Source organism: Pan paniscus, chromosome X (assembly GCF_029289425.2).
Source record: "Pan paniscus chromosome X, NHGRI_mPanPan1-v2.0_pri, whole genome shotgun sequence".
In the NCBI taxonomy this organism is placed as follows: domain Eukaryota; kingdom Metazoa; phylum Chordata; class Mammalia; order Primates; family Hominidae; genus Pan; species Pan paniscus.
In genome coordinates, this window is record NC_073272.2 from 83809047 (window position 1) to 83823105 (window position 14059).

Below are 14059 nucleotides of genomic sequence, written 5' to 3' on the forward strand. Positions count from 1 at the left end.
CAACAAACAAAACAAAACGATACAAAAAACAACTTTGCTCTTTAAAATATATTGTAAAGAAAATAAAAATAAAACCACGTATTGGGAGAAAATATTTTCAAACCATACATCTGACAAAGGACTTGGATTCAGAATACATGAAGAACTGTTACAACTCAATTATGAGATGAGCAACAGAGTAAAAAGCAAAATATTTGAACACACTCTTCATCAAATAAGGTATCTGAATGACCAATAAGCACGTCAAAATATGCTTAATATCATTTGTTCTTAAAGAAATACAGATTAAAACCCCAAATAGATACTACTACTGACATATTACAATAGTTAAAGAGATTGACAGTACCAAGTGCTGACAAGAATGTGGAGCAATTAGAAGTCTCATACATGTTGACAAAACGTGTCAACCTCTATAAAATCCTTGAAGAGATTGATTCTGAGCCAAATATGAGTGACCAATGGCCTGTAACACAACCCTCAGGAGATCTTGAGAAATGTGCCCAAGGTGGTTGGGCCACCACTTGATTTTATACATTTTAGAAAGACACAAGGCATAAATCTATATTTGTAAATTGTACATTGGTTTGGTTCAGAAAGGGGGGACAACTGGAAGCAGAGGCTTCCAGGTCAAACACAGATTCAAAGATTTTCTCATTGGAAATTGCATGAAAGTGTTATCAACAGAAAGGAACGTCTGAGTTATGATTAGGGGTTGTGGAGACCAAGGTTTTATCTTGCAGATGAAGGCTCCAGGTAGTAGGCTTCAGAGAGAATAGATTGTAAGTGTTTCTTATCAGACTTAAAGAATCTGTTTTATCAGTGATTCCAAACGGGAGGAAGATATAATGAGGCATGGCCAGCTCGCCCTTCCCATCATGGCCTGAACTAATTTTTCAAGTTAACTTTGAAATGCCCTTGGCCAAGAGGGGGGGTTCATTCAGATGGCTGAGGGACTTACAATTTTATTTTTGATTTATTAATACATACATTATTGGTGAAAGTGTAAAATGGTACAGCTACTTTGGAAAATATTTTGGCAGTTTCTTAAGAAATTCAACACAATCTTTCTTAACGTAAGACTCAGCAATCCTACTTTGAGGTATTTACCCAAGATAAATGAAAACACATGTCATAAAAAGACTTATACATCAATATTCATAGCAGGTTTATTTATAATAGTCCCAAACCAGAAGGAGTTCAAGACTTCATTAGCAGGTGAATAAACAAATTATGGTGGTGTTTACACAACTATGTCCACCTGTCAAAACTCATTTAACTGTATACTTAAGAAGATGAATTTTATTGTATGAAAATTATGCATCAAGTAACCTGATTAAAAATAAAGTCTATCCCAAAGGGAGGAAATAAAACCTCTTCCTTCTGTCTAACTGACACTTTGTATCCTCTGACCATCATTCCCTTATTTCCCAGCCTCCCAGAAGCCCTTGGTAACCACCATTCTACTCTCTGCTTGTTTGAATTTGATTGTTTTTGATTGCGCACATTAAGTGAGAATGTGATGGGAGTCTTTTTGTTAATGGCTTATTTCATTTAGCATAACGTTCTCCAATTCTCTCCATGTTTTTTCAAACAATAAAGTATTTTTTATATGCTGAATTGTATGAATGGTGAATATGGTAAATAATAATAATATATTGTACATTTCAAAATCACTATGAGAAAATTTGAAATGTTTTCACCACAAAATATGGTATCTGTGGTGGTGGATATGTTATGTCGTTTGATTTAATTAATCCACTTGGTATTCATAAATCATAACAGCATTTTGTACCCTATAAATATACACAACTCTTACTTGTCAGTTTACCATTAAAAAGTAAAAATGATTCTAAAAAAATAATCAGCCAGTTACCATTTCAAAAAACATGGAAGTAGCCTATGACTATTCTTTGCATCTGGCAAACTGGTCTCAAAATCATAGCAGGACTTTTAAGAGCATTTGTTCAAAAAACCAAATTAAAGTATATTAAAATTAATTGGTTACATGGATATTTTTGTTGTTTCAATTGAGAGGATGGTGTAGTATTTATCATATTCAATCTATTAACATCTTTACTATATCATTTATTTTATCAGCTTAGTTAAAAACTTTTTTTACCTGAACATGCTCCTGTCATAATATATTTTACTAAATTTAAGCCTTTGCTTTATTAGTATTCATTGTTGGAGCAGTAGTATTAGTAAAGTGCTAACCAGGAAGTCGTTTCTAATACAAGAGATATACGTTATCATTATAGTAGTATCTGGTTTGAATGCACAGTCCTTCTTAGTTGCATTCAAGTGTATTAGGAAACATTGATTCACATTTGCAAAAGTCATGAAGCATCTTTTGGTATGCAGACTTCTAATTCTTCATGCAAATATTTCTCCTCCTCAGTATTTATGCAATGTTTGAAAAATATAAACAGCTTTAAGATAATTTAATATTGCAGACATTTTCTTCACAGAGCTGCTTTGCAAGCCTATTAAATACTTCCTAGATAACAGGCAGTAATTTATGTATACTTTCAAGATTTTCTAAGTAAATCAATGCTTGTGAGAGGAACTAGTATCATAACATCAGTTACTGAATATCATAAAACAAGATCTATCGTATTTTTATTGTTGTTAAAACCCTACCTACATTTTGAGTAAGCTTTGTTAGTTCTTCGTCAAGATGATAGTAAGGAGAACTCCAGTTTCCACATTGACCAGAGCTTTGATCTCTGAGCAAGCTATTAATGACTGCCAAGTCTGAGGTGCTATTTTATGATGCAGTTACTCTTGCCTCAGGTACTGAGCCCATCAAAGTGTCTCATAAACATTTTGTGTTATTTAGAATTCCTAAGAACATGGATTTCTAGTGATGTATCTCAGTCAAAAACTCCACTATGACCAAAATGAGTATGGATGGTTGCATAGTAATAATTATCAAATGCACCATTGGAAACATTCTTTCAGTTTGCTACATGAAATCTCAAGAATGAGAGACTGTATAATTCAGTGTAGGGGAAAAATACAATGATCCAGCTCCTGATTTTATATAAGTGAGTACTTGCATAATAGTTTTAAAATTATTTCCAAAGATAAATTAAGTCATTTGTTCACTCACTCAGCAACTACTATAACTATAGTTATAGTTGAACAATTATATGACAGGCTCTCAACCAGGTAACACATAGGTGAATAAAATAAGTCTCTTCTCACAGGAGGTTTATGATGAAGATATCATCATGTGTTGTATAACAACGTTTCAGTCAACAATGTGCCACATATAATGACAGTCATCCCATAAAATTATAATGGAGCTGAAAAATTTCTATCACCTAGTGATGTTGTAGCCATCATAACATCATAGTACAATGCATTAACTTTTCTATGGTTAGATACACAATACTTATTTGTGTTCCAATTGCCTACAGTATTCAATACAGTGACATGCTGTACAGGTTTGTAGCCTAGAAGCAATAAGCTATACCATATACCCTAGGTATGTAGTAGGCTATATACATCTAGGTTTGTGTAAGTACACTCTATGATGTTTTGCACAATGACAAAATTGCCTAACAATGCATTTCTCAGAATTTATCCCCATCATTAAGTGATGCATAATGGTACTTAAGATATCAACAATGTGGTTTTCATCCCCAAACAAGAAACACTAGTATGTGTATATAACTAGGGTACAACATTTTCTCTGAAGACAGATAAATTACTAAACTGGTAGAGCTTTTTAAAACCAACATCCTGAAATCAGTAACAAGAACTGCTATATGAGGTTTTGCTTACCTTTCCCTTAGAAGTAACAAAGTTCATGTGAGGTGAGTTGAAAAATTTTAAAATCATGATTACAAAAACATATATTTTCTATATAAGTGCTGAATTTTGAGGATTAAAAAAAGAACTTTATGGAACTGCCAAGCCTGAGACACTTACATAAAACATATTTAAAAAATCCCTAATGGGGTAGTGAATGACCCCTTTGTTTCCACAGAATTTATTACAATGGAAAACACTGGATTAACACAATGCTCTTGAGAGTTCGGTGAAAATATTAACAAACATTTCTGGACTAGACACTCTGCCCTGCCCTACTCTGGTTTTTAGCGCCAAACCTTTTCAAGGAGACTGCCACCCAAGAGGGGAGAGGTCTTGGAAAGAATCCTCTGAGTCCTGGGCCCAACCCTCTTTGACATATTTGAGAGTGCTAAGAGGAGCACTCTTAACAGCTGTGCAATCTAGTCCTTTCGTCTGTAGTTTCCACAACCTGTGCCAAGCTGTGGCATGCAGAGACATTGAAATCCTGAACTGGGCATTTAGAAATATTATATGACCATGTAGGAGAGATTATCGTAATCTCTTGTATTTCAGAACCAACAAACTTATAATTCTGTTAGTTGAAAATACAGTCAAAATATAGGATTTCATCATGTTCTTTGACCATCTAGGAAACACGTTTCAAAAGATATTTTCCTTCTGTGTTTACAATATTCAATATTTTAAAGCTTGACATGTTATGAATATTTGGAAAACAGAATCTGTTGGATGGCATACATTTCAATTATGGTAAAACTGAAAAGATTTTTGAGGAAATGACAGCTGTTATATTTTCTGATTAAATGTTATTTTCTGTTAACATTTTAACATTACTAATCTCTGCTTTGAACACTAATGACATTCCATAACAAGAACTTTTGTGTATGAAAAGGACTGTGTGGCCAAGATTTCAGAAGTTCCCAAAGTTATCTAGTAAGATAGGATAATGATTATCAAAGGGACAGCTTTTATAAATCTATGCAGAAAACATATTGACATACAGACTGATATCTTATATACATATTTAATAAAATAATATGTATAGCACCCTGTCAAAGGCAGCTTTTCAATTTAGTAACAAATGACATTAAGAAAAGGTCATCTGTATTCATATTCATTCTGTATTTGCTTTGGAAATTGTTTGCAAACTTCTCCTATAACAGCTGTATTATCATATTTTTAAAAATTGTCCACAGAAGAAGTAAAAATTTAGGATAAAATTAGCAAAGTCCACTGGAAAAAGAAATCCCTTTTACTATCATTTAAAAATGAACATTGGCTTTAGAAAAGCTTTGTCATACATTTCATGTTGGCCATGACCAAGTACTGCCTCCATCCTGCCATATACCATCAATACTTACTCCACTCAGCAAACTCTTTGCCTGAGATCATAACCCCTAAACCCAACAGCAATAATTAAAATAACCAGCACTCTGACTGATATTCAAGTAGCCAGAAAGAATTAATGCAGAGCCTTAGAATGCTTAACTTATTAAATAGGAGTAACATAGGTATTGTAAAATTCTGCCTCATTTAATACCTTCTCTTAATAAATTCATAATTTAAAATTACCTACCTTATAATCCAAGAAAGAGTTTACTTGTTCTACTTCAGAATTACTTATCATGTCACTTTCTTCATCATCAATAATTTCTATTTTCTGTAACACAAGTAGAGAAGTTACAAATATATATCACATCATTCTTACTACACTCAGCAATGCATAGAAAATATGCATTCAATGTTTAGGTTATCTAGTCTAGGTTATCTGGAATAAATTCTGATAACTGACTGGCTCCTCAGTGTTACATATAGTGTGTGTCTGAGCCACCTCCCTCTACCTTTAACTGATGACCGCTTGGTAAATAAAAAAATTAATACTATTTAAAATAGAAAATGTCTGTCTACAATATCCCTAACAAAACAGGCGAACTGCTTAAACAGCACCCTCCAGGGACAGGAAATTTACTTCCTATAATGGTGGTCTATTTTAATGGGAGTAAACATACAATTGATAGGAATAGCTTTCTTTTTTAAGTTTCCACATGCCTCTTTGTGACTTCTAATGTAAAATGTCAGCATATGACATATTCCAAAATCAAACACAATTTTTAAAAATTCCAATATTTACTGCACACTGCACAACTTTAGCTTGACAACTAATTAAAAGCAGGCATCTATGATGTAATGATAAAAATAGCATGATGATTTGTTTCCTTCACTGAAGAGTAACAGCCAGGATGAGGAGGTGGAGAGAGAGGAAAAGGGAGAAAGAGAAAGGAGAGAGACAGATTAAATTATCTTTAGCTTTTAAAAAAAGGCATAGCATAGCTTGTACAATAACTTGTCCACAGTAGGTACTAACACTAATTAAATATCTGTAGAAAGAATGAACAAAACAGTTCAGCGTTGATGAAAAAAAAATGACCAATGAGCTCCAACCATGAGGGGGCAAGTTCTCTAATCATGTGATTTTTTTAAAAAAAAGCAAAAAAAAAAAAAAGGTATAAGTAAAATCAGCTCTAATTTTTCTTTCACATGTAAAAAACACAGTCAAGAAAAAACTCCTTTAAATATTTAAACCCTGCCAACCCAAAGAAAATTTGTAAAGAGGAAAAACTAAGCTATATTCAGTCACTAGACGGTCTTTTAAGAACAAGCACATAAATAGCAACATGTTGTAGGCAGAATTTGAAATCAGGCTTCCTACTCTGTGTGTGTGTGTGTGTGTGTGTGTATACACACACGTATATACATATATGAACACACATACATACATATTTACATATGGTGATTAAAAGTCACAAATTAACTTGGAATGATTATATTTAATATATTGCGTATGAGGATATGATACTATTACAGGGTTTGTAACCTGCAGGCTTTTGAGTCAGGAAAACAGCTGCAGTGAAATTACTTTCTACTGCTGCCTGGAGATGAATCCAATATTTTGTTTCTATTCTAATCTCTATAAAATTGGGGCTTCATCATGCCAGCTCTTCCAAGACCTCAGATTTGATATTTTTTGATGTTTTTCAGATTCTCTACATATTTGGATTGGCTCTGGGAAAAAGGAGCTAGGCAATTCAGGGAGGGATGCACCAAAGGCCACCGTAGAGATGTGTGCATTTAAATAGGTCTTATATGTCTGTTTGATTTGTCATCCATGAATAATTGGGAGCACTCAAAAGTTACAGGCAGAGGAGATTAGCCTTTGAAAGTGTGGCATTTTGTTTCTAAAAAATCAATTGCTTTTTGAAAAATTAGGTGCCTAAATGACTGTGAGTCATCCCATGCCATGGCTTCATTCATTATCTCCAAATATCTGCTGCAAAGGAGATTCAACGCAGAGAAATTCAGGCTAAAAATGAGCATGTCTTTAAAGGGAAAGATGTTTCAATTTGTAAATTGTATATAACTTGCACACTAAAACTCAAATCTGTAGCAGATTATTGGTGGAATTTAAGATGAGCACAATTCATAACTATGGAAAATAATTACTAGTAGCTATCTAACAAAAACACGACTTTGCCTCACAATCAAAGCTGTTTTCCTGTAGGCTTGTTAAACAGTGTTAGAAGGGTCAAGCATTGACTTCAACCAGGACTCAAATCAGTAAAATACAATCCTAAACTATATTCTGCTTGTAGAAAACACTGTTATATATTACTGTTATTTAACAAAAAATAGCAAAACTATTTTATGCGCTCAACTTTTATTAAAGACATGTGGCAGGACTACAGTGTGAAATAAGTAATGCTTCTAATGAAAGTCAAGGGAAACCCTAAAGTCACAGCCCTTTTGTAACAACAAAAAAAAAATCAATTAAGAGGCTATTTTTTAGTGGCTGCAATCAAACACAGAGCGTTGATTCAAAAGCAAAAACAAAAGGACAATGACATTCCCCTTTATATCTGACTCTTAATACCATCTTGATTATAGGGTTACTTGATAGGGCAGAATATAAACAGATGTTGCTAAAACAGCTGCATAGGGAGCATCACTATATGTTTACATTTTCACAAAACCCAGTTTACTCCACACACAACCTGCTTCTATTTGCTATTCAAACATTTAATACTGTCTTTCTTCCTATATTGTGATTTTTAAGATGAGTAACCAGAGTACAATTTAACTATTAATAGGAGGAAAAAGGTTCCAAACACACCATCAATAGGTATGTTCTGAATAGAGAACTCAGAGTCAGAAATTCTTGCATACATGTGCCACAACTAACAAAGTTTTCCTTCACGATCTCATGCTAAACTCTGTTCTAATTCTGCCACCTATCAAGTAGGTAGAAATCTGCTCTTTGCTAACTGTGTTGAAGAAAAATAGCTTGTTATATGTAAAATATCATATACATACCAAGTATTGGGTTTTTATATTTGCACATCTCCTCAATCAAAAAATTAGTGATACAAATGACAACATTTTAAATTTTATTTACTAAGCCATCAAAGATATGTAATTTCATTGGAAAGAGTTCTGTTTTGGTTTGTGAAGTGGAGCAAGACTTTATTCTGAAAATGAGAATATTTTCACCAACTGGATACTTGGGCTTGAAATCAACCATGTAATGAGAAAAGAATTTCAAACTGTACATACCACATTATCTGTGGTTACTGCATGGTGGTCCTCTTCCTTATGAGCCCTTGCATCATTCGGAACAACTTCACTGGGCTCTTCTATAGAAAAAAAATGCCATAATTTCATTTTCATTTCGCAAAACTTTCTTGAGAATACTATTTTCAAGGTCATTTAAATAATTTCTCTATTATAAAAAGACACAAATGGCAAATTCATTTCACACGTTTGATGAGCAATTCTACTTCAAACAATGCATTCAAAGGAAATAAGTAGGGATGGGGGCAAATACAAGGATGGTCACCGTTGTCCTATTTGTAACTGAAAAAACGGACAAAAACTGTATCCTTAACAATGGAGGAATAGAGAAATTTAGAATCTATCTCTATAATAAATATTATGAAGCCACTAAAATTGAAATAGAACAGTAGTTATAAGGAAATATTCATGGTTTACTGGCAAGTGAAAAAATGAAGGTAACAAAATCTACTGTGTGAATACATATAATATTAATTTTATTTTAAAATATATAAACTTCACTATAAAATTTAAATAAATTTATTATGCAAATATGTAAATTTTCATGGAGACACACTAGGACTGTTTCCACAAAGACATTGTCATTAGTATTTCTAGATGGAATTATGAGTGATTTTTAATTTTTCTGTTTTCTTTTTGCTTATTTGTGTTTAAATATTTTTCTACAATGAACATTTGTTTCTCATTCAAATAAGAAAAAAGTCATAAAATAATTTTCAAATCTATGATATAAAACCATAAATCCAGAGTATTTCCAGTTTTGTGAATGTATGTGTGTACAAACACACACAGACACACTCCTGTATATATGCTAAGAGAAAATGGTGGCAAAAATATCCTCTTATCCTTATTTTCAGAAGGGTTATCACTGAGGAATAGGATTGTTTCTATTTTTATTGTATTTCCCAGTACTTTCTAAAATGAACATGTATCCCTTTTCTGATCAAAATTCAATATTCTAAAAACGAGAAAATAAGTGAAAGAAATAAATTAATTCAGAGAAACCAGACTACTAAAAAACTCTCCAGGCTGAGCTAGGGGAACTGGTCGGTTCAAGGCACAGGGTGTCTGCATGTATAATCCCTTCTGTTTTAGATTACCCTCCACCAGCCCCTTAAAAAAACAAGGTAGCAATGTTCCTCTCTCTCTCTTTATCTCTTCTTTTGGCACAGCCATATCATGGAGATTATTTGAATAAATACTAGTAGAATTTCGCGATCTCATGGTAACTGACATTTTACTTCACCTTAGGAAGCAGAACAAAAATATTTATCAGCCCTCACGAATTTTTCGAAGTCTATTCCTTTTCATGGAAAGAAATATAGGGGTGCCTCGTATGAGCATGGGGGCATTATTAAGAGGAAAATGTGGTTGATCCAGGAACTCACATATGACCATATAGAGAATTCAAGTTTAAGATATTCAGGAAAATCTTACCAGAATTTTGATGCAAAGTCCACTATAAACACAATTTAAATGTTTTTGTCTCCTCTGCTATATTTTTTAAAAATTAAATTTTTGGGGGTATATTTGAGATATACAACATAATGTTATACACACACACACACATATATAAATTGTTTCTATAATGAAACAAGTTAACATATCCATTATCTCACATAGTTATCCATCCCCACCCACGAGCAGCTATAATATACTCCTTTAGCAAAAATCCTGAATAGAGTACACTTATTAATAGTAATCCTCATGTTGCATATTAGATCTTTTGACTTGTTCATACTACATATTTGCTACTTTTTATCATTTGACCTGCATTTCCCTATTTCCTCTCCCTCCTACTCTGATCCTGGTAACCTCTTTTTTTTCTCTATCTGTTTATATTTGACTGTTTTTCTCCCCTGCCATTTGCCACAACATGGATAGACCCTGATATGGTTTAGGTCTGTGTCCCCTCCCAAAACTCATGTCAAATTGCAATCCCCAATGTTGCAGTTGGAGCCTGGTGGGAAGTGATTGGGTCATGGGGGTATTTCCCTTTTGATGCTGTTCTTGTAAGAGTGGGTGAGTTCTCAGGAGATCTGGTGTTGAAAGTGTGTAGCACCCCATCCCTCTTCCTCCTGTTCCAGCCATGTAAGACCTGCCTGCTTCCCTTTCACCTTCTGCCATGATTGTAAATTCCTGAGGCCTCCCTGAGAAGAAGCCAGCAACATGCTTCCTTTACAGCCTGCAGAACTGTGAGCCAATTAAATCTCTTTTCTTTATAAATTACCCAGTCTCAGGTATTTCCTTATAGCAGTGCTAGAACAAACTGAAGCAGACCTGCAGGACATTATGCTGAGTGAAATAACTGAACACAGAAAGGAAAATATTGCATGATCTCACTTATATGTGGAATCTTAAAAACAGGTCAATTTAATTTTTTTAAAGAACCGTTCATAGACAGAGGAGCTTTTACCTACTCATTATTTAGACATTTCAAATCACAGACATTTCAATTCCTATGTAATCAGCAACAAAATGTAATGAAGGAAGGGAAAAAGTGTCATCAGCCAGTATTAGCACTAGTGGCCTCAGAAGAGAGTTTATATTGCTTATCAACAAGGTAACATTCTTTAAAGGTTTGCCTTATATTCCTATTCTCCTTTTCTCATAACTTTGTACACAGTTCTCCTTTACTGGCAACATATTTTGTACATGGTTTGATTATTTTGGAAGATTTAAATTAAAACTATATTGAGGATTTCTAAAATAAAAGGATGTGAAGTGATACAGTTGAATAAGGAATGTTTTCTTTCGCTTACAGAAGCTTCAATATTTGTGAATGTTTGAAATCTAAACACTATCTACGTGCCTGGTAATTCCCCAAGAAAAGCAGCTCTGCTAATTGGATAATAAAGTGGAGTAATTACCCAGTAAAAACTCTAGAGGGCTCCCTATGTGGTGGCTGTATGTACTCCCACTAAGTAACTGTATAATTATCTTTCACGTGCATACCCATATAATCGATACAGCCGAAAAAAGAGGCTTTGATGTAAAATTTAATGACATAGATGTTAATTGTTCTCATCTTTAAAAATTTTGGTTCTCAGGATAGTAAAAATCTTTAAAGTTGTTCAAATATAAATTTATTTTTCACAGTATATTAATTGTAGATACAGAAATTAAGGAGCTCAGCCATCTAGCTATTACTTTTGCAACAGTTTGCAGTTGTGGGAGGGGTGAGCTCAGGTAGGTTTATTTGTTTTTGTTTTTGTTTTTTATCTTTCCTAACCACACTTCTTTTCTCTTCACCACCGCACAGGGAAAGGGAAAGGAAATGGGAAAGGGAAGGTGGGAGGTGGAAGGTGGAAGTTAGAGGTAAGTCAGAAGTTCTGTATTAGAGAAGTATCTACCCTCTCAGAAACAAATGAGTGGAACTGAAACTGCTAAAAGACCAGCAGCACTTTTTTTGACTCTTACTAAAGCGGCCTTTTACCGAATTTTAAAAAAATCTTAATTTTTGCTTATACAGATTTTTCTAGAATATTTTAATGTGATTTTCAATTGATTTTTTAATATGTAATATGTAACCCTAACTTAAAGATATCTTTCCCTTCTTAGATAATGCTACTGAATCAATAGCCCTATTATAAGCAGTCTGAATTTCAGTTGTTAGGTTTTTGAAATACTATGGGCAGCTAATTTTAGAATAATCTAAAGATTATTTTTTCTTTATATTTCTTAGATGTAATTAATGGAAATTTCAAAGTAGAAATATATTTAAATACATTTTCATAAACTGGAAGGAAAATGGTTAGCATATTTTAAAGGCATGATATTAATTCAGGCCAGATGATATGATTCACTTAATCAAACGAATCGTATTAGTATTCTCCACTAGCAAAATGAGGAAGAGAATAGGACATAACTAGTAGGAAACTGTACCAAAAAGGGCTCTTTTCAGTATTTGAAAATGATTTTATGCTTTTCTGTTGCAATTTCTGTGAGAATGAAAATGTTACCATGCAGCTGTGGAAAGATAAGCCACCGATAAAAAATTCTAGGCAATCACACCTCTGATCAAGTGTTTTTTGATTCATGCATTAAATTCTCTTTCTTCTTTTTCTCATTGTGTCTTGATTACTATGCCAGCTATTTAAAGAACACACCATGACAAAGAATGTCAGTGTAGGAGCAGTGGTCCATTAAGAGTGGACCATTAAGTGGTCTTTAAAATTAACTTTCACTTTTTTTCCTTCAACTACTTATTTTCTAAAATTATCTTTTAGGTGGAGAAGTGGGAGTTGGGAAATGAAACTTCACTTAGGGTCTTCTGTACTTTCTCTGAATATTTTCTCTCAGCTCACCCACTCAACACAGAAACACACAAATCCCTACTTCCCCACTCTCCTTCAGCTAGTCACCACTCAGCAGGCTCTAAAACGCCAGTCATGAGTCACTGGGAATATCCAAGTAACTCCAGGCATATGCAATTTAGTAAACACTAACCAATGACAGAAATGGTTTAAAGGACCAACTATATTAGAAATAAAGGGCTTGGAAATGGTGCAATATTTCTTTTTTTCTTGATAATTTTAAAATCTGCCTCACTATTTCCCTGTACACTTAATTCTCTGTTATCATCTTCAATATGAATAACAAATGTTAAGAAAGAGAGAGAGAGAGAAACTTGAATATTCACATAGATAACATTTCAAATACCTGATCTTAACATGCATGGCCCTCTTAATACTAGTAGCTTTGCTTTCCCTTTCATTACTCAACCTACTGCAATCTGCTTGCCTCTCCTCTCCCCATGCAGTTAATTGCTTTTTTAAAGAATTTCTAAAACACCAAATTCAATGGCTTTCTCATCCCTTTTTCTACTTAACTTCTATGAGACCACGAGACTACTGAAATAATGACGCCTCTTCCTTCTGAAATCTCCTTATTTGTTTTTTTTTTTTCTTAATTTTAGAGACAGAAGTCACTACGTTGCCGAGGCTGGAGTACAGTGGCTACTCACAGGTGCAATCAGAACACACTGAAGCTTCAAACTCCCAACTTCAAGGGATCCTTTTCGCCTCAGCTTTCCAAGTAGCTGAGACTACAGGCATGCCACTGCACCCGACTCTCCTTGATTTTAGGAAAAGCATACTGTCCTGCTTCTTCTGTTTCTGAATGTTCTTTCAAGGGCTCCCTTTTCTCCTCCAATGCCCAAATCTGGATATTTATCAATACACAGTCTTTGTCCATTGTCCTTTCTTGTTTTTCATTTTCTCACTTAACTAAATCTTCAATCTTCATGGCTAGATATTTTTTGCCTCAATGTGGGTGACTTCCATATTTCTTTTTATGTCTTAAGCACTCATCTGAGTTTCAGACTCATATCATCCAAAGGCCTGCTTGGACAGCTCTACATGGATGTCCAACCACTATCTAAAATTCAATACGTGCAAAGCTGAATTCATCTTCCTACAGTATTCTATAAATTTAATACAATGCCAAGAAAAATCTTGAATGGATGTTGGGGAAGGAGATTTGGAAAAGGTATGCTTAAACAGTTCAAATTGTATGACTAAACAATTCAAGAATCAATATACTACAAAGCAAAGAAGAATGAGGGCCCTACCAGCTATTAAGACATTTTATAAAGCCAAAGTTGTAAACTGTCAAA

General features: G+C 33.8%; 1 protein-coding gene across 8 annotated transcripts in view; it reads right to left on the reverse strand.

The window, feature by feature from the left end:
- HDX (highly divergent homeobox) overlaps positions 1-14059 on the reverse strand; it is a 183248-nt gene that overhangs the window by 10489 nt on the left and 158700 nt on the right. For all 8 annotated transcript variants that reach the window (XR_008622702.2, XM_008978145.3, XM_063601718.1 and 5 more), the window contains 2 exons: positions 8425-8504; positions 5393-5476 (listed from right to left, as the gene is read on the reverse strand). Coding sequence is in view for 7 of the 8 variants with exons in the window: in XM_008978145.3 (XP_008976393.2) it covers positions 5393-5476; positions 8425-8504 (164 nt within the window). In the remaining variant the exon portion in view is untranslated. The remainder of the gene's footprint in view (positions 1-5392; positions 5477-8424; positions 8505-14059) is intronic.